Here is a 22,635-nt window from a genome sequence, read left to right as displayed (position 1 = left end):
GGCGAAGTCAGACAGAAATGACTCGTTTGAGATAGAAAAGATACAAACCAAGAGTGGTGGCCAAAGCTGACTCAGGCGTGTGAAAGATTGTTCACGCCAGGTGTCTCTCTGCAGGAATGGAAGTGGTCAGAGCAAAGGGACCCTGGGTTTGGGCCATGCACAGAGTGTCGCTTCGCTTCCAGGGAGCTCCAGAAGAACTTTCTTGAGGTGACAACTACCACGTCTGAGCCTCACCAATTGCCCAACACTGTGGACGCACATAGGATGGCCCAGGACTATGGGGAAAACCCACCATGGGTTTTATCTCACTCAGTTCTGCCAACAGCCCCAGATGAGAAAATGAAGCATTGGAGAAGTTCAGCCACAGAGGTGGGGTTAAACTGGGATCTGGCTGACCTAGAGTCTGGTCTTAGCTACTGAAGGATGCAGTCTGCCTGAGGGGCAGGGAAGCTTCTCTCCATCAGTGCAGCCCTGACACTGTGCCACACCATTAACCTCTCTTAATTTTTCTTTGGAGAGTTCGTCTTTATTTCTTATCTTTCTCCCCACTTGGTTCTCATGTCCAGGGACTAACTAGTATATTTCATTCCCTAATAGCTGGCACAGAGCCAGAAATGCAAAACCCCCCCCACCCCTTTCCCATAGGTAGCATGTAATTTATCTGCGTTGATCAAATGGTTGGAAAAAAGAAGCTTCTGGAATGGCATGCGGCAACTGCCCTGCTCTCATCCCAGGACATGCCTCAGAGGGTAAAGAGCCACAAAACATAGCCTGTTCAGAAAAGTGGCTCTTTTGGAAAGAATAAGTACAGTTCTAGCAGGATTAGTAGTAGAATGGAGAAGCAGTGCACAGTGAGAGGCGGAAGTGGCCCTCGAGAGTGTGGAGTCAGCACCACCACTCCCCACTTGGGGCATCGCAGTCTGCAGAGAGGTGGCACTGCGCCTGGCTCAGTCCAACGCTACCCGGGGCCCCCCACTGACTCCCACGCCTGCCCTGTGTCACGTGCTCTCAACTTCTGTGCCCTTGGTAGTGACGGCAACGCCCAAGAAAAGCGTCCCACAGAGATGACTCCCGGTTGTGTTTGTAGGAGTCTCCCGCTGTGATTTTCTTTGTCACTGGAGACAGGGGTGACCTATGGGAGGAGCCCAGAGCAACGCACTTCACTGAATTTTACAACGTTTCGTCTTTTCAAGTCAGAGCGCAAATCAGTCCTGGAGAAGAGAATCGCATGAGCAGCTTTGTGCCTGTGTGTGTGTGTGTGTGTCTGTGGAGCTTTTGTTAAAGGTTTTTCTGTGGGTGGATTGTGTGGGGTTTTTGGTTTGTTTATCTTTGTCTTTTGTGTGTGTGTAGAGTCCTAAAAAAAAGTGAAGTTGGTTTCTTTTGACTTAATTGAGGAAGAAAGGTTTTTCTGGGAGACTATCAGTAATGTGATGTGGGTCTGTCATGCTCATTTTGCCTCTGCTGCCTTTGCCTGAATGCTCCTGGACATGGCTGTGGAACTCTCACCCGGGCAGGCTCAGTTCCTTGGGTGCACACAGAGGGAAAAGGACTCTCTTTGGTGCCCGCAGAAGAGATGTTTCTCAGCGCTCTGGGCCTTTCGGGTCAGGCCCACCTTCATCCTTGTCATTCACAGTGTCCCTCGCCGGAGCACGGCCCGCGCACACGCAGCCACGGCACAGACCTTACCGGGCCAGTTCCTCTGCCCGGAACGCCCGGGCTGGCCCCTGCACCCGTACCGGCGCTACAGAAAAACACTACCAGGGTTTGCACATCAAAGCGGAGCCATCCTTGCTCAGAGGAGCCTTATCAGCAGAGCCCACAGGGGGAAGGCCTTCCTGTTGATACCACAAGGTCTATAAAGATGGTCGCTACAGTCCAAAAGGATGCATCAGGGCAAAGAAGTACACGTGGTTGGGTGATTCTCCCCCATTTCCGTCTTCAGGGACCCCCTCTCCGAACCCCAGAGCAGAATCCGTTATTCCTTACTGTGTGTTTCCAGAACTCCTTGCACAGACCCCCGAGGTGGCTCCTTTCATAGTTCATGGAAATCCATTGGTTTCCCAGGGCAGGTGCAATGCTTCGTGCCCTCCCTCTCCTTGATGGCCCGGCTCCAACACCTGCCCAGGATGCTTACAGAGTTGAATCAGGTGGATGAGAAATAACACCCATGTGCCAGATGGTGGGTCCCTGGGCCTCCCCGCACAGTTGGTGCATTTCTACATTCCCTCCACTTCCTCTGCTCGGGAGCCGGCGGTACAGGAGTGAGACATGCCCAGAGACCCTGGTGACACTGAGACCACAGTCAGCTTTGCCCTCTGGTCACTGGTTGGGAGAAAATCTCCTACCTGTAAGACTGTACTTCCTTTGTGCTCTAGTTCTAGCTGCTTGGGAAAGAGCCTTCTGCATATTGGGTTCACAAGCTCATGGAACTTAACAGATAAATTAGCTAATGATGAGTAGAGTTCTTAAATTTTTAAAAAGATTTTGTGCTTGGTACCTTCCTGTCCTGCATCCAATAGCTCTTCTCCTTTGGTATAGTTACAATAAGAATTCCCGTGTGAAGTACTGGTCTAGCCACGGATTCTAGAGAATAGCATTTGGGGCCAGCAAAGACGTCGCTGTAGCTGAGTTGTTTCAGTGCACTCCTGGAAGTCAAGAGAATAAGCCGGGGCCAGGCACACTGAGTGGATTCAGTTTGGCCCCTAGGCTTCTTTTCCTGGGAAGTGTCTGAATGGATAGTGTTTCCTCCTGTTGGGGAGGGAGGGGTGCTCTGTGGGCTGATCACCAAAGCAGAGACTCCCTTGCCGTGGAGGTACTGGCCTCCACCTGGACTCGACCTCCTCCTGGGCTCCCAGAGGGACTGCCTGGAGGCGGCGATCTGCAACCGGCCCACTCCTGGCCATGCAGCGCCTCCAGCATGCCGGCTAAAGCCTTGTCTTCTCCCCGCAGCCAGCATGCCCACCAGCGAGACGGAGTCGGTGAACACAGAGAACGTAAGTGGCGGAGGCGAGAACCAAGGCGGCTGTGGGAGTCTCTGGTGAGTGTGGAGGCCGCTTGCTTTCCGACCTCCTCCTGTCTTCTTAGCGAGCACCTGTGGGGCAGGCACCCGGGGGCCATAGCCTCGGATGCACGAGGGGTGGGTGGGCTCACCCTGGACCCCTTGGTCCCTCTCCCCTCCCATCCCAGGCCCCCAGACCCCCAGCGTTTCACATGCCTCTTCCCCCCAGGGCAGCCCGTCTGCCGAGGCAGAGCCTGCCGCGGGGCGTGCCAGGTAACCCGGCAATTCCACTGTGTCCACTAGGTGCTGGTGGAAACGAAGAGGCACGGCCAAGGCTGGGCCCTCTGGGTGTCGGCGGTGGGGGTAACAGGCCTGATTCTCCTCCCGGTCTGGTGTTGGCATCGGTGCTTTGACGAAGAGCTTGTATGGCAGAGTGGCTGACACAATGTGCTGCATATTTCAGTTTTCCTTCCCTGGCGGGTTCTCCCGAACTCCTGCGTGGCGGCTGGACCATGAGAGCCTGCCCTCCTTTGCTCACGGCCCTTGTTTCTGGAGCCCTGCACCACCCTCTCCTAACAGTGGAGGGCGCCACCACATTCACCCCTGTTGGCTTCTGTCTAGAAGACGGGGCCCCCAGCGGGGACCAGCAATGTGTGATGTGCAGAGTACTGCCTGCTTTGGGGAGCCCATGCAATTTTGTTTCGTTTGCTTCCTGCTGGTATCCCTTAGGTCTTATCTCTGTAAAGTAGAGGCGGTGTTTTTAAGAGAACTTGATCTTCTTGGCAGCAATTCATAAAAATGTTGTGTTTTGGGCAGAATGCTCAGCAGTTTAAGAAGTAAATTTGCCTCTTGCTTGCTCTGCCCTCCCTACAACATGTGAACTATGCAGGGGGATGGAGTCAGCTTCCTCATTTTACAGACAAGAACACTGAGGCTCGCCAAGGCGTGCTGCTTGCCCGAACCCATGCAGTTAGTGAATAGCAGAGCGAGGACTCCTAGTCCAGTGCTCTTTTTGCTGTAGCAGCGGCACATGCTGCTGCTGAGTGGCTGAGAAGCGAGCAGGGGAGGCCCGACTGACTTCAGTCTGGGGAAGCGGGGTCAGGGGAGGAGAACCCCGGGCGTCACAGCCTCTGACAGGGCTGTGCAGGGCCGCTGGCTAAGAGGCTTCTCTTGCCTGGGCCCTGGAGGGTGTCAGCCTGGCCCACCTGGCCCTGGCAGCACCTCGTCTCCTGCTCTGCTCTCACCCCTGCTGGCTCACTGGGGGAGCTGGGGACGCTGAGCCCAGGCTTCTGTGCATGGCTTTTCTGATCTCCCAGCTGAAATGACGGGGAGACTGTGCTCAAGCCTTCCTAACAGAAATCCTATTCTTTTTGTCTTTCTTTCAGCCAAGCCATTTCCAAATCCAAGCTCAGGTCAGTATCTTCTATTTTTTCTTCAGACTGCGTGTTGGTGTTTTACCTTCTAACTTTTCTATTGTACATGGAGTTGCTCTAGACTTGGTTTTTACTCTCTGGTCTAGGACACTGATATCGAAGACCAGTCTGTCCAGTCAGTGTCCAGCACCTGCCTTGGAGAGCAGCATAGTAGGTGCTGGAGATCTTGCCCTGAAATAAACCAATGAGACGCAACACCGAACAAGTTCTTGTCACTAACCAGACCTTCATGTTCCAACCCCCACCCTGAGCCATTTCTCCAAGAGACATACTTCTTGTCACTTTTCTGCTTACAAGTCTTCTGTGAAGGGGGAGATTCAAGAGGGCTTCTGAGGTGCCAGTGACGTTCTGTTCCTTGCTCTAGATACAAGTTACATGTTTAGTTGCTAAAAGCTCATTGAACCATATACCTATGATTTGTGTACTTTTCCATGTAAATGTTATTTTTCAATTAAAAATGACATTTTACTGCTATATACAAAAATTAACTTAAAATGGACCGAGGAATAAATGTAAAACCTAAAATTATAAACATTCTAGAAGAAAACATCCAAAGTCTTTGTGACCTTGGGTTGGGCAAAGGTTTCTTCTTGCATACAACATCCAAAACACTGGCCATGCGAGTAGATAACCTTCAGACCAGAAGAAAAAATATTTGCAAAACACTTGATATAAAGGACTAGTATCCACTATATAAAAAGAAGACTATATAAATATGATGTAATAAGAAAACAAAAAAAGGGTCTACAGATTTCAACAGGCATGTCGCCAAAAAAAAAAAAAAGGATGGCAAAGAAGCTCATGAGATGACCATTGGTCACTAGGAAAATGCAAATAGAAATCACAGACACCACTGCACATCTATTAGACCATTTTTTAGACCTGTGGATCAAATTTTAAAATCTGACAATACCAAGTTCTGACAAGGATGCAGATCAGCAGGAATTCCCATGCATTCCTGCAAGGTGAATGGCATGGCCATTTTAAAAACTAATTGGGTTTCTTGGAAAGTTAAGCATATACGTACCATATGACCCAGCAATTCCACTTCGAAGGTATTCATATAAAATGAAAGCATATGTCCGCGTGAGAAATTTTTATGTAAGAGTTTATAGCAGCTTTGTGTACAATTGCTGAACACCGTAAATAGCTCCAACGTCCGTCAGATGGTGAATGGGTTGACGAATTGTAGTTCATGCGTCTGATGGAATAACGCTCAGCAATAGGGAAAAAACTGCTGATAGATACAACGACACACATAAGTCTGGAAAGTATTTTTGCTAAGTAAGGAAAGCCAGTCTCAGAAAGCTCTATGTTATAGGATTTTCTTTATAGGACATTCTGGATAAAACAAAGGAGTAGGGACAAAAAGCAGATCAGTAGTTGTCAGGGGCTGAGGTGAGGAGGGCGGGTTAACTATTACAAAGAGGGATGGAAATATTCTTCCTCTTAATTGTGCTGGTGGTTACAAACCGTATACCTAAATATTAATAGTTACCGTATGTCGATTGTATCTCAATAAACCCGACTTTAAAAAGAACAGTCGGAAGCCCTTCCATGACTCCCTGTTGCCAGAGGGCATAGAAATTCCCTCACTGTTTGGCCCTTGGCTTACTCTCTGGCCTGACCTTTTGATACCCTTCCCACACTCCCCACTCCGTGGCTGTACCGGACTGCTGTCCGTTTTCACCATGCTTCGTTTCTTCCCACCTGAGTTCCCTTGGCCATACAGTCTCCTCTGGGTGGAATGCCCTCCTGCCTGTCCCCTGGTGAGCTCTTACTCTTATCCAGAGCCAGCCCAAATCTCAACTTTTCAGGGAGGCCTTCCTGACTCTTACAAAGAGCATTTGCTGCTCCTGTCTCTTTGCTCCTGTACCCAGGACGCTGAGAATAACACTGAGTGGGTATTGATAATTATTTGCCCCAAGCATGCTTTTCAAGGTCAGAGGCCATGGGACGGTGCGCCTTCTTTACCTCCATAGACCCAGTGTCTGGAGCCCCGTGAGGGGCATGATGGGAAGTGCTACAGGACTTCGGGGGGTGGGACAGTGAGGCTTCTGAGATTTGGGAGACACTTAAGACTTGTCACTGCAGCATAAATGGACCCAACACTGGTCCTTTTTCAGACCACCTTGCTTGTGTGCACTGAATTACGCATCACAGGAGAAACCCAGCCTCAGGGGCAGGCTTCAGTGTCCTCGGTGGGATTTTTCTACACTGGTCATCATGTTTCCAGCCCCATTACCACTGGAAACCACAGAGCAAGAGCAAGAACAAAATACACTTTTCTTGTTCCAGGTCTTGTTGAAGAGTTGGCACAATGCTTTCTTTGCCCAGTCCTCGGGTTACAGTGTTTTCAGCATACAACGCAGCTGGGTCAGCCAGGGCTGCAGCTAGCACACAGCCTGGGAATTCCTCCGACTCAGGCCCCTAGAGGAAGTGCCCACCGCCTCTGTCCATGAGCACAGCCTGCACGGGGCTGACATCGCCACTCAGCTGGCCTTCTCCTGGGACCCATTTCGCCCATCCGCCCTGTGGCAGGGAACGGTTCCCACAGGGAGAACAGGCTAAGGGAGGGAATACTTACCCTAATTACAAACCGGAAATGAAAGTCAGTAGAGGACATGCTACTTGTCTGTCTGGCTCGGCTCATTTTATTTGTATGAAAACACAATTCAATATTGGCTCTTCTCCTGAAGGTATATTTTGAGCATCACTCGTTAGAAAGGGCACCTGATGACTCAGTATGAAGACTCATGTCCTACTCGGCTTTGACAAGTCTGCCAGGCTCCAGAGAAACCTCCCGGATGAAAGAAAGGACCAAAAGTTTCCCTAAAAGGAAAACTGGGTTTGGAGCACTTTGCTGCCTGATAAATTCTGTATGACGATTGAGATGCCGCAAGAGATGTGTGTGAGAAGCCAGACGGCTCTCTACACCCGTGGTGTGAACAGATCCATGTACCATATGGTGGGAATGTAAATTGCATATATGTGTGCAGTCTCAGTTTTGCATCTGCAGACGGATCTATGAATATCTAGATTTTTCTAGCTGGTTTGAGGGCTGTGAGTGGCAGATTATGGAGTCGTCTAAAGCCATAGGAAGGAAACCAATAGCACAATCAGGTCAAGATTACACATTTAAAGCTGCATTTAAAGACCAACATCATTTCTGTGCCATGTGTTCTCATCTTTCCTTCCTGCACCCCCTGATCTGAATCTCCAGAGTTAAAGACAACTTGTGTCCCCATAATGTCTATCGGACAATCAGGTGCTACGTCTGCCGTTCACGGAGTCACGTGTGCTTCTCTTGCAGCCGACGCTGGCGGCGCTGGAACCGCTTCAATCGCAGAAGATGTCGGGCTGCTGTGAAGTCTGTCACGTTTTACTGGCTGGTTATCGTCCTGGTATTTCTCAACACCCTAACCATTTCCTCTGAGCATTACGACCAGCCTGACTGGCTGACGCAGATTCAAGGTGCGAGCAGAGGCCGTGGCCTTTTTATTCTGATTCTGAATTAGGGCTTCCCGAGGCTGTCGGCTGCAGGTTAGCCTTAGCCGATCCGTATGTAATGATGCGACATTGCCGGGGGCACTAGAAGACAGAGGAACCGTCTAAACCCAGGCTGCACCTGGAGTGGTGGGGGCACAGCCCACGTGGTGTGCTGAATGAAGCCCTCTGGGGCTGGCTGACATCGGAGCGTCTCCTTGTCTTAACCCTATGACGGCCTAGGGTCAAGGAATCTGGCAGTGGAAGGGACCTCATCTTCCTTCTCCCTGTCCCCACTGGAAGCTTTATTTTCCCATATGATATTCTTGGCAAGTGGTTGTTGGCCCCCTACCTAGAAGGCCCCCACCGTGTGGGACAGGAGCTCGGCCCCAGAGACAGCCCATTCTGAGTTGGTCACTTGTGATCCATGGGGAGGCCTTATTTCTGTCCAGCTCTCCAGCCTGCTGGGTGCTGTTCTCTGTAGTTAGAGGTGAACTTGATAGACAACTTGTCTCATGGTGCCCTAAGCAAGACCAGACCGGCCTTTCTGTGACTGATTGAAACAAAAAATATAATACGCTGGTGTAAATGCAGAATCACAAGTTTTTAGGGCTAGAAAGCATCAGAGATTGTGTGGCAAACTGCTCCCCATTTTCTAGTCCATGAAACTGGGGTGCAGAGAACTCAGAGACTTCCCCAGAGTCCCACATCTAGGTGGTAGCAGAAGCAGGACTAGAACCCGGCGCACAGACCATAAACATTGGTGCCACTTGTCTGTAATGGGGGCCGTCGGGAATTGCGAAGACTGGGGCAAGACGCTGGGGCATTTCCAGGAGAGGCTGGCGGGAGGGAGGTCTGGGGAAGGAAGACCAGTCTAAGCCACGCGCATGATGGGACTCTTTGTCTTTCCAGATATCGCTAACAAAGTCCTCCTGGCTCTGTTCACCTGCGAGATGCTGGTAAAAATGTACAGCTTGGGTCTCCAGGCGTATTTCGTCTCTCTCTTTAACCGGTTTGATTGCTTCGTGGTGTGCGGTGGAATTACCGAGACCATCTTGGTGGAGCTGGAAATCATGTCTCCCCTGGGGATCTCTGTGTTTCGGTGTGTGCGCCTCTTAAGGATTTTCAAGGTGACCAGGTGAGAGTGCGTGTACCTCGCTGCAGGTGTTCTCTGGCTGGGGGGTGGCGATCAGCCGCATCCTGGCCCCGTGATGTCTGCTGTGTCCCGTGGGTGTTGCGCGCTCACACCCCCATCTTGACTTGTAGGCACTGGACTTCCCTGAGCAACTTAGTGGCCTCCTTGTTAAACTCCATGAAGTCCATCGCTTCGCTGTTGCTTCTGCTTTTTCTCTTCATCATCATCTTTTCCCTGCTTGGGATGCAGCTGTTCGGTGGCAAGTTTAATTTTGACGAAACGCAGACCAAGCGGAGCACCTTTGACAATTTCCCTCAAGCCCTTCTGACAGTATTCCAGGTGAGCCCTCGCGAGGAGGCCGTGTGAGACGCCGTCTTGTCCCTTCACCGCTCGGAAAGACAGGATGAGTCTGCTGGGATTAGTGACCTCTGCCCCAGTAATGCTCTGACAAATCTCACGCCGCTGACGTCGCTTGTTGCGCACCTGACTCCCGCCATCTAGGTGGCGTGATCTCATGTTTTCGTAAGACCCCTGGATGTGTGACAGAATAATAAACCAAAAACATCTGTTTGATTTCGTGAGGTTCCCAAGGTTTCTGGGAGACAGGCTCTAAAATCCTCTTCCTGTTCTTTGTGAATCTTCGATTGCAGGCAAGTTTTGTGATCCTGGCTCTAACGGATTTGTGCAAAGAGAGGTGAATTCTAAAGCTCTCATGCCCCAGTGTGTAGTCAGAGGAATGAGGGTGATAAAAGAGTGGGGACAGCCTTCTCCCCCTCGCTCCTCCCTCCTGCGATGTCACGGGGACAGGCAGGCTCCGAGCGGCTGAGATGGAGGGACAGTGGCAGATGTGCGGGTGGGCAGCCTCGACTGCGCCCCTGGCTTTAAGCTGAGGTATTCTAACCCCCTCTTCCTATGTTGTGAGCTAAAACCCTTCCTTAAACAGAGAGTGGCAGATACATCTTAAAGATCCATCTGCCCTTGTCGCTTTGCACATGTGATATCAGCGAGCTCTGGAGCCCTGGCCGGGAGGCGGGAAGTCCTGGTTGGAGAGACCACAGACATCAAGGTCCCCCGTTGGCTCTTTCAGTGCTCGGCTCTGTGACCTGGGAAAGTCACTGTCCTTTGTGGGGGAAAAAAAAACAAAAAACAAAAAAACCCAAGAGACTAAAGGGAATGATCTCTAAGATTCGTTTCCACTTGGTCATTTTGAGGTGAATGGAATTCCTGTCGCTGCTATAAGCCATACTTTTTTGAAATATACTTTAATTTTTTGGACGATACTTAATTTTTAGCCACTGATTAGTTACTCTTTTTTCTGTTTTCTTTCAGAGAAACCTGTATGGTGGTGGTGGGTTTTGGTAGTCCCTGTGTCTGGCACAAAATTCAAATGTTTACAAAAGAATATAAAGTAACAAATGAGTCCCCTTCCCACCCAGCCACCAATTTCTCCTTTGGGAGCAACCACCATTGAAGAGTTCTGTGTATTCTTAGAAATGTATTTGCTCATAGATGTAAATCAGTGAACCTACCAACCAATCTTCCTCCCAATGACTACCCTATGACAGAGATGGTAGCTCATTTTAGGCGCCATTTTCCAGCTTCTCACCATTTCAAGCGTCCTTAAGAATCTCTCTTATTGGTCCATAAGAGTTTGCCCCCTACTTTTCAATTCTGCACAGATTCTGTGGTGTGAGTGTCCCCTAATTCACAGAACCAGTCCCTAGCCGATAAATATTTCATTGTGTCCAGCCTCGGCTCAGTGGGTGACCTTGAACACGCACCATGGACACATGTGTGAGCGTAGATGTGTAGGGTGAATCTCCCAGAAGTGGATTTGCTGTTTTGAAGGGTTTGTGTCCATTTTCGACACTGATACTCTTGCCTGGCACGCTCTTCAAACTAGCGGCAATCCATCCTCCAGGGATGGGGTGTGGACGCTGTCCTACACCTCACCGCTTTTTACCACAGTGGGTGTTCAAACTGTTTGGTAGTTGTCGGACAGGTGAAAATGGTGTCTTGTAGTTTTAATGCCTCTTTCTCTTATCAGGAGTGAACCTGAATGTCTTCTCATGCAACTAAGAGCCACTGCGTTCCTTTCCTGGGAATCGCTTAATCTTTTGAAATCATTCGCCCATACTTCTGTTGGGGTGTGAGCCATGACAGTTTTAAAGTGTCTGGTGCAGAGAGGCAATACAGAAGCATATATACTTCCTCTCCCTGGAAGATAGTGTGGTTTATTTTTATTTATTCTCGTTATTTTTTAGATCGTATGTTTTTACAATGCTGTTAGGTTCATCTGATCCCTACCTCATGATAGATCGAGTTATCAGATATCATCAGTGGAGAAGATTCCATGTGAAATTTCAGGCAGTTATTAGTATCTACTCATGGGGTAGTTTGTAAATTTACATGGATATTTGGAATTCCCCGCCTTTACAAATTCATGGGTCTAATTCTCCATTTCCAGTATAGGTTAAATGCGGAATAGTAGGCTGCCGTTGAAAGGATCGAAGGCATTTACTGACACAGAGGGTCTCCAGAGTATGTTGTTGAGTGGGGGAAAAAAGAAACAAAAGCAAATGCAGAAAATTCATGTAGTGCAATGTCCTTTATGTCTAATAAGTCTGAGAAGACACCAACTACCTCTCTGCTCTGGGCGGGTATCTATGTGCTTTCGTGCGTGGAGGTTCTGGAGAGAGACGCACCAACAGCACGCTCTTGGGGGGGGGGTTGCAGAACCGGGGTGTCATCAGAGACTAGGTAAGTCTTATATGTTGTAGTGTTGCTTTATTTCCACGTGAAGAATTAACTCCTGTGTTCATGTAATTGAAAACAGCGTTTCGAAAACTCTGCGGGGTAACTGATGGATTTGTGGAGCACAAACGGGACAGTGGAAGGCAGCCCAAACCAGATTTGGGCGGCCCCCGGGGGGCTCTGGCGGGCCGTCGGGGGCTGCAGTCCAGCTGCGTGCGGGCTGACGGCGGTTTTGGCCTCTTAGATCCTGACAGGGGAAGACTGGAACGCCGTGATGTATGACGGCATTATGGCCTACGGCGGCCCGTCCTCTTCGGGGATGATCGTCTGTATCTACTTCATCATCCTCTTCATTTGTGGTAACTGTATCCTTCAAGCTGACCAGGGGCTCTGTCGTCGCCGCCTCGTTTTGTTTCTCTGTGTCTGTGTATTGTCCCTGCGGTGGTGGCGGGGGGGTGGCCATTGAGGTGGAGAGGTGAATGCCCTTACCTTGTTAGCCCAATATCTGCTCTCCTTCACTGTCGCTGGGATGCCATCGTGGGGCCAGAGTTCCAGTAGGCTTTGAGGAATGTGCAAGCTGGGGGAGGGAGCACGGGACAATGTGTGGGCTGGACCCGTTGTCACCCAGCTCAGCATCCCAGCTCCTGTGCAGGTCCCAAGGGAAGGCTTAGGGCAGAGCCAAGTTATTTCCCGTGCCATGATGCTTGGGCGGTTAGGGGTACATCTGTGTCTCTTGAGACCCTTCCTAACTTGTGGGGACCCATCGTTAGTGGCTTGACGTAAGCTCCCCGTACCTCGTTTGCCTTTGCTGATCTGTATATCTTTGGGGATCAAGTATCCATCGGCTAACTGCTGTGTTAGGCTGTGAGCTGACTCCTTTTATTCCTTTTCCCTGGCAAGTGGTACTCCCTCCTTCTAGACTTATGGAACTTGGGATCTCTCTTTCCCTCGATCAGACCCTTTATGACCCTGTAACTTTCGGTTGTGTCCTCTCTCTCTCTCTCTCTCACCTCCCTGACTGGCACAGACCTGGTATATGGAACCCTCAGTGAGGGTTTGCCAAAAGAGCGGTTGTACAAACATGTGAATATGACCCCTTGGTCTTCACTTTTTTATTTTAAAGAATCCTACCTGCTTCTTCTCCTAAGAAGCCCCAGATTCCTTCAGCTGTTTTTCTCCTTAATGTTCTCTAGTTCATTACTGAATTGTCTTCTGTGCAGAAGCCCCATGCAAACTTCTAAGGACAATACATAGAAACCCCACTAGTCCCGCAGGCAGCTCGAACACCCCTCCTACCCAGCAGTGAGCTCTCCTACCCGATTTTATCCTTATAGCGCCTACTGCACGTGGGGGGCCAGCTCCTACTGGATTTGTGATGGGTGCTTCTCCATCCCCCCAGCTCAACAGTAAACTGCTTGAATCGGGAATCTTTTCTTTGTATTCACATCTCTCATGGCTTATGGTGGAGGGTCTTGCACATAGACGGCCCTTGGTAAATGCTTGTTAAAGGAGTGATCAGTGTTTTCTATTGTACTCTCCTCCACGAACCCTTCAGGCCAGAGCAATATACCAGCTTTAGGTCTGTGGAGAAGTATTCTCTGGCCACACTCATTCTGGTTACATGTTGTGTGTTTTGTTTTGGTTTTTGTAATACGTGTATCACTCCCAGAAATGCTTAAGTAGTTTATGTTCTGTCTCCCCCAACTAGAATAGATGCTACCTGAGAGTAAAGACTCTGGTCCATCATGTCCCTAGCACCCTGCACAGTCCCCAGCATGTTGGAAGTGCTTGGATCTTTTTGAATGAATTCCAGAGCACACCACTATTTAGGGGGATCTGAGTAATGCCTCTAAATACAGATGATGGGTGTCCTGTCTTGGAAATCATCTGTTAGAAACTTGCAAGATTTTCCTATGGTTTATTACTCTGGATGTGCTTTCCACTACCCAAAAGAGTTTGGTGTCATTGCAAGACTAAGGATACATTATTTCTTCATTGAGATCATTGGTAGGAATTCTCAAATGCAGTGAGTCCTGCACTAATCCCTACCTGAGCCACCGTTATCCCACATGTATCAGAGGAGTGCTCACGTTACCACGCCATCACCCAGCCCAAGACAGATTGCTTCCTTGGGCTCATTACAGCTCTGCTTAGAACATAGTCTAACATATCAAAGGCTTTTTGGAAGTTTTAATACAACTCTTTCATGTTTCTATCATCTTTAAAGACTTGAATAGATCAGTCAAGCATGATATCCCCTGGAAGCTATCTCATCGTCAGCCCCTTATTAGGTTACGTTTGTGTTACCCAGCTGAGATTTCAGATTGCACAGGGCCTGGGGACAGCGGTGTGCCTCTCTTGTCTCAGGGTTCCTGGGCTCCCCCAGTCTTGCATGCAGATGACCATGCATCAGCCAGGGAGAAGCATCGTCAGAGAAGGAGCCATCTTGACTTACTTCCCTCTGCTCCCTGTGCTTCTCAAAAAATGTATTTAACTGCTGGTGAATAAGGAACAGGCATCTTCCAGGAGATCTGGGAACCTTGATCAGAATTATTTATTTTTTTTCTAGCCAAGGAAACCACACATGCAACATTATAGTAAGAGCCAGAAACCTCATAGCGTGTGCAGTCACCTCACTTTTTAGGATTTGAAAAAATAAAATTCAACTACAGTAGTCAAAGATATAGCTAGAGTGGGGCTATTCAGAAGAACAGTTGGGCACCATCTGGCAATACATCAGTGTTTGTGCAGTGAATGAATGAATGAGTATCCGCAGACTCGAAAGACCATTTCAGATGAGAAAGACTCAGACTGCCTTGTGCAATCATCATCTTGAGTAATGTGTAACCTTTAAAAGGGTCAATTTGGGAAAGCACGCCCTGGATATATATGTTACGGGTATATGTGTGTTTTAAAAGAAAGAAAGCAATGCACAAAGCAAAATGCAAAGTGCATAACAACACCATGTCCCTGTAATAGACTGTTTCCTGCAGTGTGTATGATAGCTGGAGACACCTCGGGGTACAGGGACTCACGTGTTTGTGCAAGCACACACGTACACATGCTATGAAAGGAAATGTTGAAGCTTGTAGGTTTTCGTGGATCTTAATTCTGCTTCTTTCCTGACTGTCCTCTCCAGGTTTCTAAGGTTTTTGTTTTTGCTTGTTTGCTTTTGTTTTTTAAGCAGTCTCTGGTCTTACCAAGTGAATACAGCACTAGGGGACAGTCACCTGTTACCAGCCTTCCAGAGCACAGAGGGGTGTGACATTGCCATTGTCGACCACAAGTACTTACATTTAGAAATTGTGTTGTTTCCTTAAAATGTTCAAACCAGATATCCTGCTGAATGTCTTCTTGGCCATCGCTGTAGACAATCTGGCTGACGCGGAAAGTTTGAATACCGCCCAGAAAGAGGAAGCTGAAGAGAAGGAGAGGAAAAAGATTGCCAGGTAACCCCCTTTTCACCCGAGGATGGGATCAGGGGCAGAACCCAGGCCCTGGGCTCTCCTTCCCTCGGAGCCGAGAGTAGGAGTCACATGGTCCCATGCTTAAAGAATCCCTGTGGTTAATTTCGGTGTCATAAAATAAGCAGTGCGTTCGATGCTGATGAGCTTTTGCATGGGAATTGTAATGAGATGATCCGTGTAATGAACCCAGTGCACCAAGGTGAACGGGAAGCTCTGACTGTGGGTTGTGCTATGTTCTCGCTGTTAGAGTGGTTTCCAATTAAATTCTGTCCTTCATCAGGCCACCGTTGATTCCGAATCAGGATTAGCATGTTTATACATCGTAATATGGCTATTTGGTTTCTCGTGTTCTTTTCTCTGTAGAAAAGAGAGCCTGGAGAATAAAAGGAACACGAAACCAGAAGTCAACCAGATAGCCAACAGCGACAATAAGGTATATGTCTGCTAACACTTCTCCCCTTTTTGTTTCAAAATGAGTCTGTTGATATTGTCATAAATGTGCCATTTACAGCATGAAAAGTATCCTGTGTGATATTTTGGTGTGAGAATGTGGCACACCGTTATAAACGCTGGCTTCCCATGGGGACTTCTGGGTGAATTTAGGCTGCTAGATAACCAGCATGATAAGTATTTGACTTGGGCGGACCGCTTATTTTTTCTTTATTGGAATTGTGTCCTCAGAGCTGACCTGTTAGTATCTTCTCAGTGGGGGTTAAAATGGAGGATTGTTAATAGATGTCTCCCTCCAGAAGGAATCTTGGGATCAGGCATCTAGGTGCTCAGGGCTATACTGTCAAATTTCATCCCACTCGTAAGACGTCTGGATTTTTCATTCGTTTGTTCCTTAAGTCAGTAAATACTTACTGAGTGGTTACTGTGTGTCAGATGCTGGAGCTCAGCGATGAAGACCAGCGAGGTCCCAGCGTGCCTGGAGCTCGTGTCCTAGCAGGGAGACAGCAATCTGCCGTGCGCTTACCATAGTGTGTGGGACAGTGTTGGGTAGTGGGGGGCGTGGATGGTGCTGGCTAACCATCGCTGGGTAGGGATTATGCCCGTTTTCTCCTCATCTGCCCTCAGAGCTATGTCTGAAGCAGAATCATCACTGGGGACCCCTGTCCTTATGCACGCACGCGCTCACGTGCTCTGTGCGTTTGGAGAGGGCTGCTCTCTGTGCTGAATGGCAGGGCTGAGTCTTCACTGGGCTCCTCCACAGTGTGCTGAAGTCGGGGTCTCCCCTCCTCCCAAGACCTCTCTGTCATCCTAGGTTACAATTGATGACTATCGAGAAGAGGATGAAGACAAGGACCCCTACCCTCCTTGTGATGTGCCAGGTATGGTGGCAGAGGCCGGTGACAGGCTCTCAGTTCCTGGGGGATGTGGCTTTGCTACCACGCAGTGATCAGGGGCTCAGTCTGTGGCCGGCCAGCCCAGCTGGGGTGATGGTGGGTAGTGCGGAGCAATTAGCCCTGCTTTTTTTCTTGGTCACCCAGGGAGCTTACATAACCCAAATGCCTGGTGGTGGGGAGAGAAAGTGTGAGGGGATCCAGGCAAGCCCTCCTTCTGCTGGGAAATCTCTCTAGGAGGCAACCAGCCAGTTCTTCTGTTATTACTGCTCACCTGACCCTTTCACATTTGCTGGTGCTTTTATTGGCTAATGTAGCAGGGACTGTGGGGGAGGGAGCGGGGGGGGGGTGATCCCATGTGGCTTGAAGTCTCACACAGTTTTTCAGGCTGAAGCTGAGCAAAGCTACTGGGGAAATAGCTGGGAGCTGGGGGTATATCTGTGAGAATCCCACCACCGAATACCTTCTATCCATGCTCAGATCTGGAACTGCTGGGAATCTCCTTCCCAGAATCACACACACTCACAGACGGGCACACTTCTCGGCCCCCCACACACTCAGTCCGTATTTGGAAGGGTTTTAATTAATGTAAGCTGATAGATGTGAAACTTTACTCTCCATGTGAAATTGCAAACAATAATCCAAACCCGAATGCAATTGTTATTTCATGCTTATAAAAAAGGTGTCTCATTTAAAGTAGGGGAAGAGGAAGAGGAGGAGGAAGAGGACGAACCTGAGGTTCCTGCTGGCCCTCGTCCTCGCAGAATCTCAGAGTTGAACATGAAGGAGAAAATCGCCCCTATTCCTGAAGGGAGTGCGTTCTTCATTCTGAGCAAGACCAACCCGTAAATACCCAGTTTCTAATTCCATTGCTGCTGTGTCTCACCTGTCACCCTACGGATTGCTTGAGGGGTGCTGGAGAAGGGGTGAAGGAGGGTGGTTCCCATCCCCTGTCTGGGCCTCTGCCTTGGAGTCCCTGGGTCCTCTCTGACTCCTCTCTTGCTCCAGCCTTGCCTTTGCCCTTTGTCTCTTCCTGGCTGTCCTGTTCCTGGGTGGAGGTGCTGTTAGGAGGATGACCAGCCCCTGGGACAAGTGCCATTCCAGAATCTCCTCCCCCTTAGCCCCTGTACTGGTCAGAGCCCACGGCTCGGGTGTCCACGGGTTATCACCTGTGAAGTGTTTTCTATCCAGAGGACCCCTTCTTCATGAGTGGGTCTTTCTGTTGAGGTGCTTTGGGGATGAGAATTTTGTGGCCAAGTTGCACACAACATCTTCATCCTGAGATGCAGTTTAGTTAATCACTATGCCCTATTGAGTTTTATGGCAATAAAGTGATACGGCTCAATGATATTTTATAGGTGGTAGCTTTTCAATTCAGCTCTATGATACCCTGCTTAAAATAGCCATTCTTCTGTTAAAATGATAAGGTGCTCGAGCACGGTACTTACAAGTACTGCAAGAGGATGACATTTATTTACTAGCTGGTTTCTGGGTTTTAACTCATCTGAGACAGATGGCATACCAGGGGGAATGAGTGGCTCCTGGAAAGGTTTCTAGAATTACAGAAGCAGTTCTTGGCTGTCAGAGAAGAACTCTATGGAATTCACAGGCCCCAGGGAGACACAGGTGGGAAGCAAGTCCGCTGTCCTTGGTAACTTGAGGATTTGTGATGGTAGTTTTTATAACTCATCACTGTTGAGAGTTTGGGTATCTCTATTTTTTTAAAAAGATTTTATTAACTTAGAGAGAGAGAGAGAGCACGAGCAGGGGGAAGGTCAAAGGGAGAAGTAGACTTCCCACTGAGCAGGGATCCTGACTTGGAGCTTGGTCCCAGGATCCTGAGATCATGACCTGAACAGAAGGCAGACGCTTAACTGCCTGAGCCACGCAAGCACCCCTGGGTGTCTCTTTTAAAAAAGTTATTCGATATTACTGAAGCCTACAGCTCACTGGGTCTATATATATTGAAGGAATGGATCGATTCCCCCCCAAAGCTGTGAACACGCCTGCAGTCACTGCCTTGGAACATGCTCCCCAGACGCACCTGCTAATAGCTTCCAAGCCTCCCGGGGCACATCCCGGCATGAAGCAGCCCCCAGAGGGAGGTTTCTCAGAAAGTTGACTCCAGTTTTGAAAGTGGAAAAAGGAAAATATTTCAAGGGAAAACTATACATGTCTTCTACAGGCTACAACTAAAATCTTTAAATTCTAAAGCCAAATGTTGAGGTTAAGGGTAATGTGGCACTAACTAGCCCGTGGACGGCAGGGACGGCAGGGCTCTAGAGACTCATCACAGCGTGCGTAAGATCCCTGTATGCTTCCTGCGTGATGCAGCTTCCACTCCACTTTCTCAGGTGTGCTTGTGGGTCAGCTCCAAAGTTTAAAAACAAAAACAAAAGGGGCGCCTGGGTGGCTCAGCCGGTTAAGCTTCTGCCTTGGGCTCAGGTCATGATCCCAGGGTCCTGGGATCCAGCCCTGCACCAGCGGGGAGCCGGCTTCTCCCTCTGCCTGCCGCTCCCCCGTTTGTGCTCTCTCTGTGCAAATGAATAAATAAAATCTTTAAAACAACAACAAAGCACCAGTGAGCTTTGTTCTCCACATACCAGCATGTTTTACCAAGCCCGTCTACTAGTCATTTTCATACAGCCAGGTTGCAGTATAAGACTTTAGTTTTTATTTGTAATCCAAGTATGGTTGGCATACAACATCATATTGGCCTCAGGCACACAGCATAGTGATTTGACACGTCTGTACGTTACACAGTGCTCACCGCGATAACGTTACTACAATATTACTGATGATACTCCGCATGCTCGACTCTTCGTCCCCATGATGTGTTTATTCTCTGACTGGAAGTTTGTATGTCTGGATCCCCTTCACCCATTGCTCTCATTCTTGTGAGCTGTTGCAGTGAGCTCTGAGCTCAGATTCCTTCCTAAGGCAGGGATAGGAAGCCACTGGGCTTCATGTCATAGCAGGAAACCGTCAGCCATCTGGCTGGATTGGAAATCTCCCTCAATCCTTCCTAGCTGCATCACCTTAAGAAATTTCAAATGCGTAAGCCTCAGTTTCTCCACTTGTAGCAGGACGATAGTCCCCGCTTTTAAGGACTTGACGAATGATGTCTCTGGGGAGCCCCCATGCAGAGCTGTGGCACTGTTAGCCCTTGGGGTCTGCCTCCTGCGACTTTCCAGGGGCTCACAGTCTGGTGGCGTGGGTTGGCCGGGTGGGGGCACGGGCAGCACAGCGGTCCTCTGCCTGACCTGTCACTGCAGGGTAGCCCCAGCATGCAGAAGGCACTGGCCCCGCCTAGGGCTGTGTCCATGCAGCGGCTTTCCCCACAGGATCCGCGTGGGCTGCCACAAGCTCATCAACCACCACATCTTCACCAACCTCATCCTCGTCTTCATCATGCTGAGTAGCGCCGCCCTTGCCGCCGAGGACCCCATCCGCAGCCACTCCTTCCGGAACACTGTAAGCCACGGAGCAGGGACAGGGGGCGGGTCTTCGGCTGGGGTGAGCACTGGTCTCCCTGGCAGGGGCTGTTAGGTGGGGCTAAAGGCTAGAGGAGGTTGTTCACCCTGAGGCATCTGGTATTTCGGGACATGTGTGCCGGGGGCTTTGTCTTATCAGGACAAACCTGTTTTGAATCCTGTCCACTACACTTCATTTTAAATACTCTGCAGTAACTTCTAGTGCATTCAGGAGCCCTGCTTCTCCTGCTCCTTGTTTCTTGCTGCCAACATTTTGGTCCCTCTTTCCCCCTCCCTGGTCCAATTCACATCCACACTTATCTTGAGATTTCTGCCCAGCTGGAAGCATCCAGCAGGAGAGAAAGTAGAAATGGAACCAGGTATGTCACGTGCCCAGAAGCTCGTATTTCGGGTTGGTGGGAAGACGTCTAGCCAACGTGGGCTGAAATTCATGGAGCTGCTTGGACTCATCACCGGGGGAAACACAAGTTAGGGGGGCGATGGTGTGTGGAAGCCCGTGGTGCAGCAGAGAGGAAGAACTGTGTTTTGGTGGGGCCAGGAGGTGGTTTTACAAAGAAAACAAGTCGACGGTTAAGTTTTCTGTTATCAATTTCGTACTTTAGGGAGAGCACCCTTCCACGGCCTCTGGGCTGCTCAGAACCCAGTATCTGAAATAGTTCTTGCCTGAGCTGGCCCATCTTTCCCGCTCAGCTCATGCAGCACTGGGAACACTCCAGAGCTTCAGAAGAGCGGTAGTCCGTCGATGGCCCTGGCCTTGATACCGTAGCACACTTTCGGGTGGTTATCAGGAAACCCAGGAGAGGGAGGCCCGCAGGTGTGCGAGGCCATTGGCATTGCTGCCTTGTCTGGTTAGTACCTCCCTGTGGTCACTGGATTTTGAGAGATGTGGGGATTAAGACAGATCACCGGATCAGCGTCCCAGGATTTTGGTTGTGACCATCAAGCCCTGTGCTGTATCTTTTCATTTCCAGGGCTGTCGGTGTGCAGCCTAGCAACCCCAATCTATCAGACTGATAAAGCGTGGCCACTCTGATGTGCAGATATTCAAAGAACTTCCCTCCTAAGGCACATGTTGGTGTCGATGCGAAGACGAAGGCCCTGCACCTGTCCGCATCTGCACTCACAGATCAGTACTTGTGTTAGAGATGCTGGGACTATCTCTGTATCTCAGTGTTCAAATGGAACGAAGACCCCAGTGTCCTTGAGCCCCACCACAGAAATGAAGCACAAGGGGAGAAAGCTATTTGGAAAAAAATACCATTACTGACAGACGAGGTCAGGAGCTAGTCTAGAACACAGACTGACAAGGAGTTAACTTACATGGGGCCTTGTGTTCTTATTTTTTATTGTGATTACTTCTCTGTGAGTTTAGTTCCCCTCCCTTTTCCCAAAAATGCTATTGTTCTTTTTAGACATGTACATACGGGTACGTGTATTGCTTGTAAAATACTACCGTGTTTATTGTGGTAAGAATGCTTAACATGAGATCTACTCTCCTGATAAGTGTATGAACCAGCATTCTTAACGGTAGTATGCTGTAGAGCAGGTCTCCAGAACTTACTCATCTCGCACGACCGAAACTTTACACCCGTTGAACGTCTCCCCATTTCTCCCTCCCCCAGCCCGTGGCAGCCTCCGCTCTCCTCTCTGTCTGAGGGTTTGACTACTTTAGATGGCCCCGTGTAAGTGGACTCATGCAGTGCTTTTGTTCTTGTTGTTGTTTTACCCTTAGCTGAGTTACTGTGAAAGAGGGGTGAATGAGGGAAGAACAACTCGAATCTAGGAGCTTTGACCTCCGACACCAAGTTGGATGGCTGGTGTGTGGGCAGTGGTGTCTGCCTTGGCTGCATGGGTGCTTTCAACATGAACAGTCCTGCTGTGACCTAGGATGGAGGAGGGGGCAGGGGCTTGCAGTGTGCTGGAAACACAAATATACAAAAGGTTTCCAGCAAAATCTATAAATCTCAAAACAGAAATGGTTGGGGCAATGAATACCCTCTGGAGAACTTGAGCTGAAGACAGTTGGCCTTTGCAGGAGGGGCCCTGCCCTTACTGTGGTGAAACAATCAAGGACTCCCTGGGCTGGATCCCGGACTCGAGTCCCGGGACCCGGGGCTCTCGACTAGCATTCCACAGATCTCACTCCTTGCCCAGCCATGCCGTGCCTGGCTGTGTGGCTTAAGCGGCTGCCGCCCGACCCTTCCCCCGCACCCTGAAGGGAGTTGGTCTGGGGGAGGGGGGTCTCCAGGGTCCCTTCGGCTCTGATCTCTTCAGTGGTTTGAAGCCGTAGGGCACGGCTGTGAAGAAGAGCAGCAGCCAAGATGGCCTCTGCAAGTGGCAGAGTCTCGGCTGCCATCTTTGTGGCTGAGGGTCCCTTGTGAGTAGCCTCAGTTGAGCAGTCAGACTCTTGCCACTGCCCCCCCACCCCACTCACCTGTCCACCCTCATGGCTCTGAGAAGAAGCAGGGACCCCAGAAGGGTTCTCTGAGCAGCACGCAGTTGGAGAGTAGATGGTATTTTTCAGG

At 49.6% G+C, this 22,635-nt stretch overlaps 1 protein-coding gene across 4 annotated transcripts in view; it reads left to right on the top strand.

Annotated features, from left to right (window-relative positions):
* Window positions 1–22,635, top strand: part of CACNA1D (calcium voltage-gated channel subunit alpha1 D) — a 299,657-nt gene that overhangs the window by 205,075 nt on the left and 71,947 nt on the right. For 2 of the 4 annotated variants that reach the window (XM_087866962.1, XM_087866964.1), the window contains exons 10-21: window positions 2,950–3,037; window positions 3,302–3,361; window positions 4,384–4,410; window positions 7,745–7,905; window positions 8,830–9,055; window positions 9,184–9,391; window positions 12,051–12,171; window positions 15,141–15,255; window positions 15,637–15,706; window positions 16,538–16,604; window positions 17,314–17,461; window positions 19,961–20,090. In XM_087866962.1, the coding sequence (XP_087723088.1) occupies window positions 2,950–3,037; window positions 3,302–3,361; window positions 4,384–4,410; window positions 7,745–7,905; window positions 8,830–9,055; window positions 9,184–9,391; window positions 12,051–12,171; window positions 15,141–15,255; window positions 15,637–15,706; window positions 16,538–16,604; window positions 17,314–17,461; window positions 19,961–20,090 (1,421 nt within the window). The remainder of the gene's footprint in view (window positions 1–2,949; window positions 3,038–3,301; window positions 3,362–4,383; window positions 4,411–7,744; window positions 7,906–8,829; window positions 9,056–9,183; window positions 9,392–12,050; window positions 12,172–15,140; window positions 15,256–15,636; window positions 15,707–16,537; window positions 16,605–17,313; window positions 17,462–19,960; window positions 20,091–22,635) is intronic. The other 2 variants (XM_087866963.1, XM_045807357.2) reach the window with 1 other exon arrangement.

The sequence above is a fragment of the Ursus americanus genome, chromosome 14, assembly GCF_024610735.1.
Source record: "Ursus americanus isolate L20-20 chromosome 14, mUrsAme1.1.p, whole genome shotgun sequence".
Classification (NCBI taxonomy): domain Eukaryota; kingdom Metazoa; phylum Chordata; class Mammalia; order Carnivora; family Ursidae; genus Ursus; species Ursus americanus.
The sequence above is the reverse complement of the archived record's forward strand: the minus strand, read 5'-3'. Positions and strand labels throughout refer to the sequence as shown.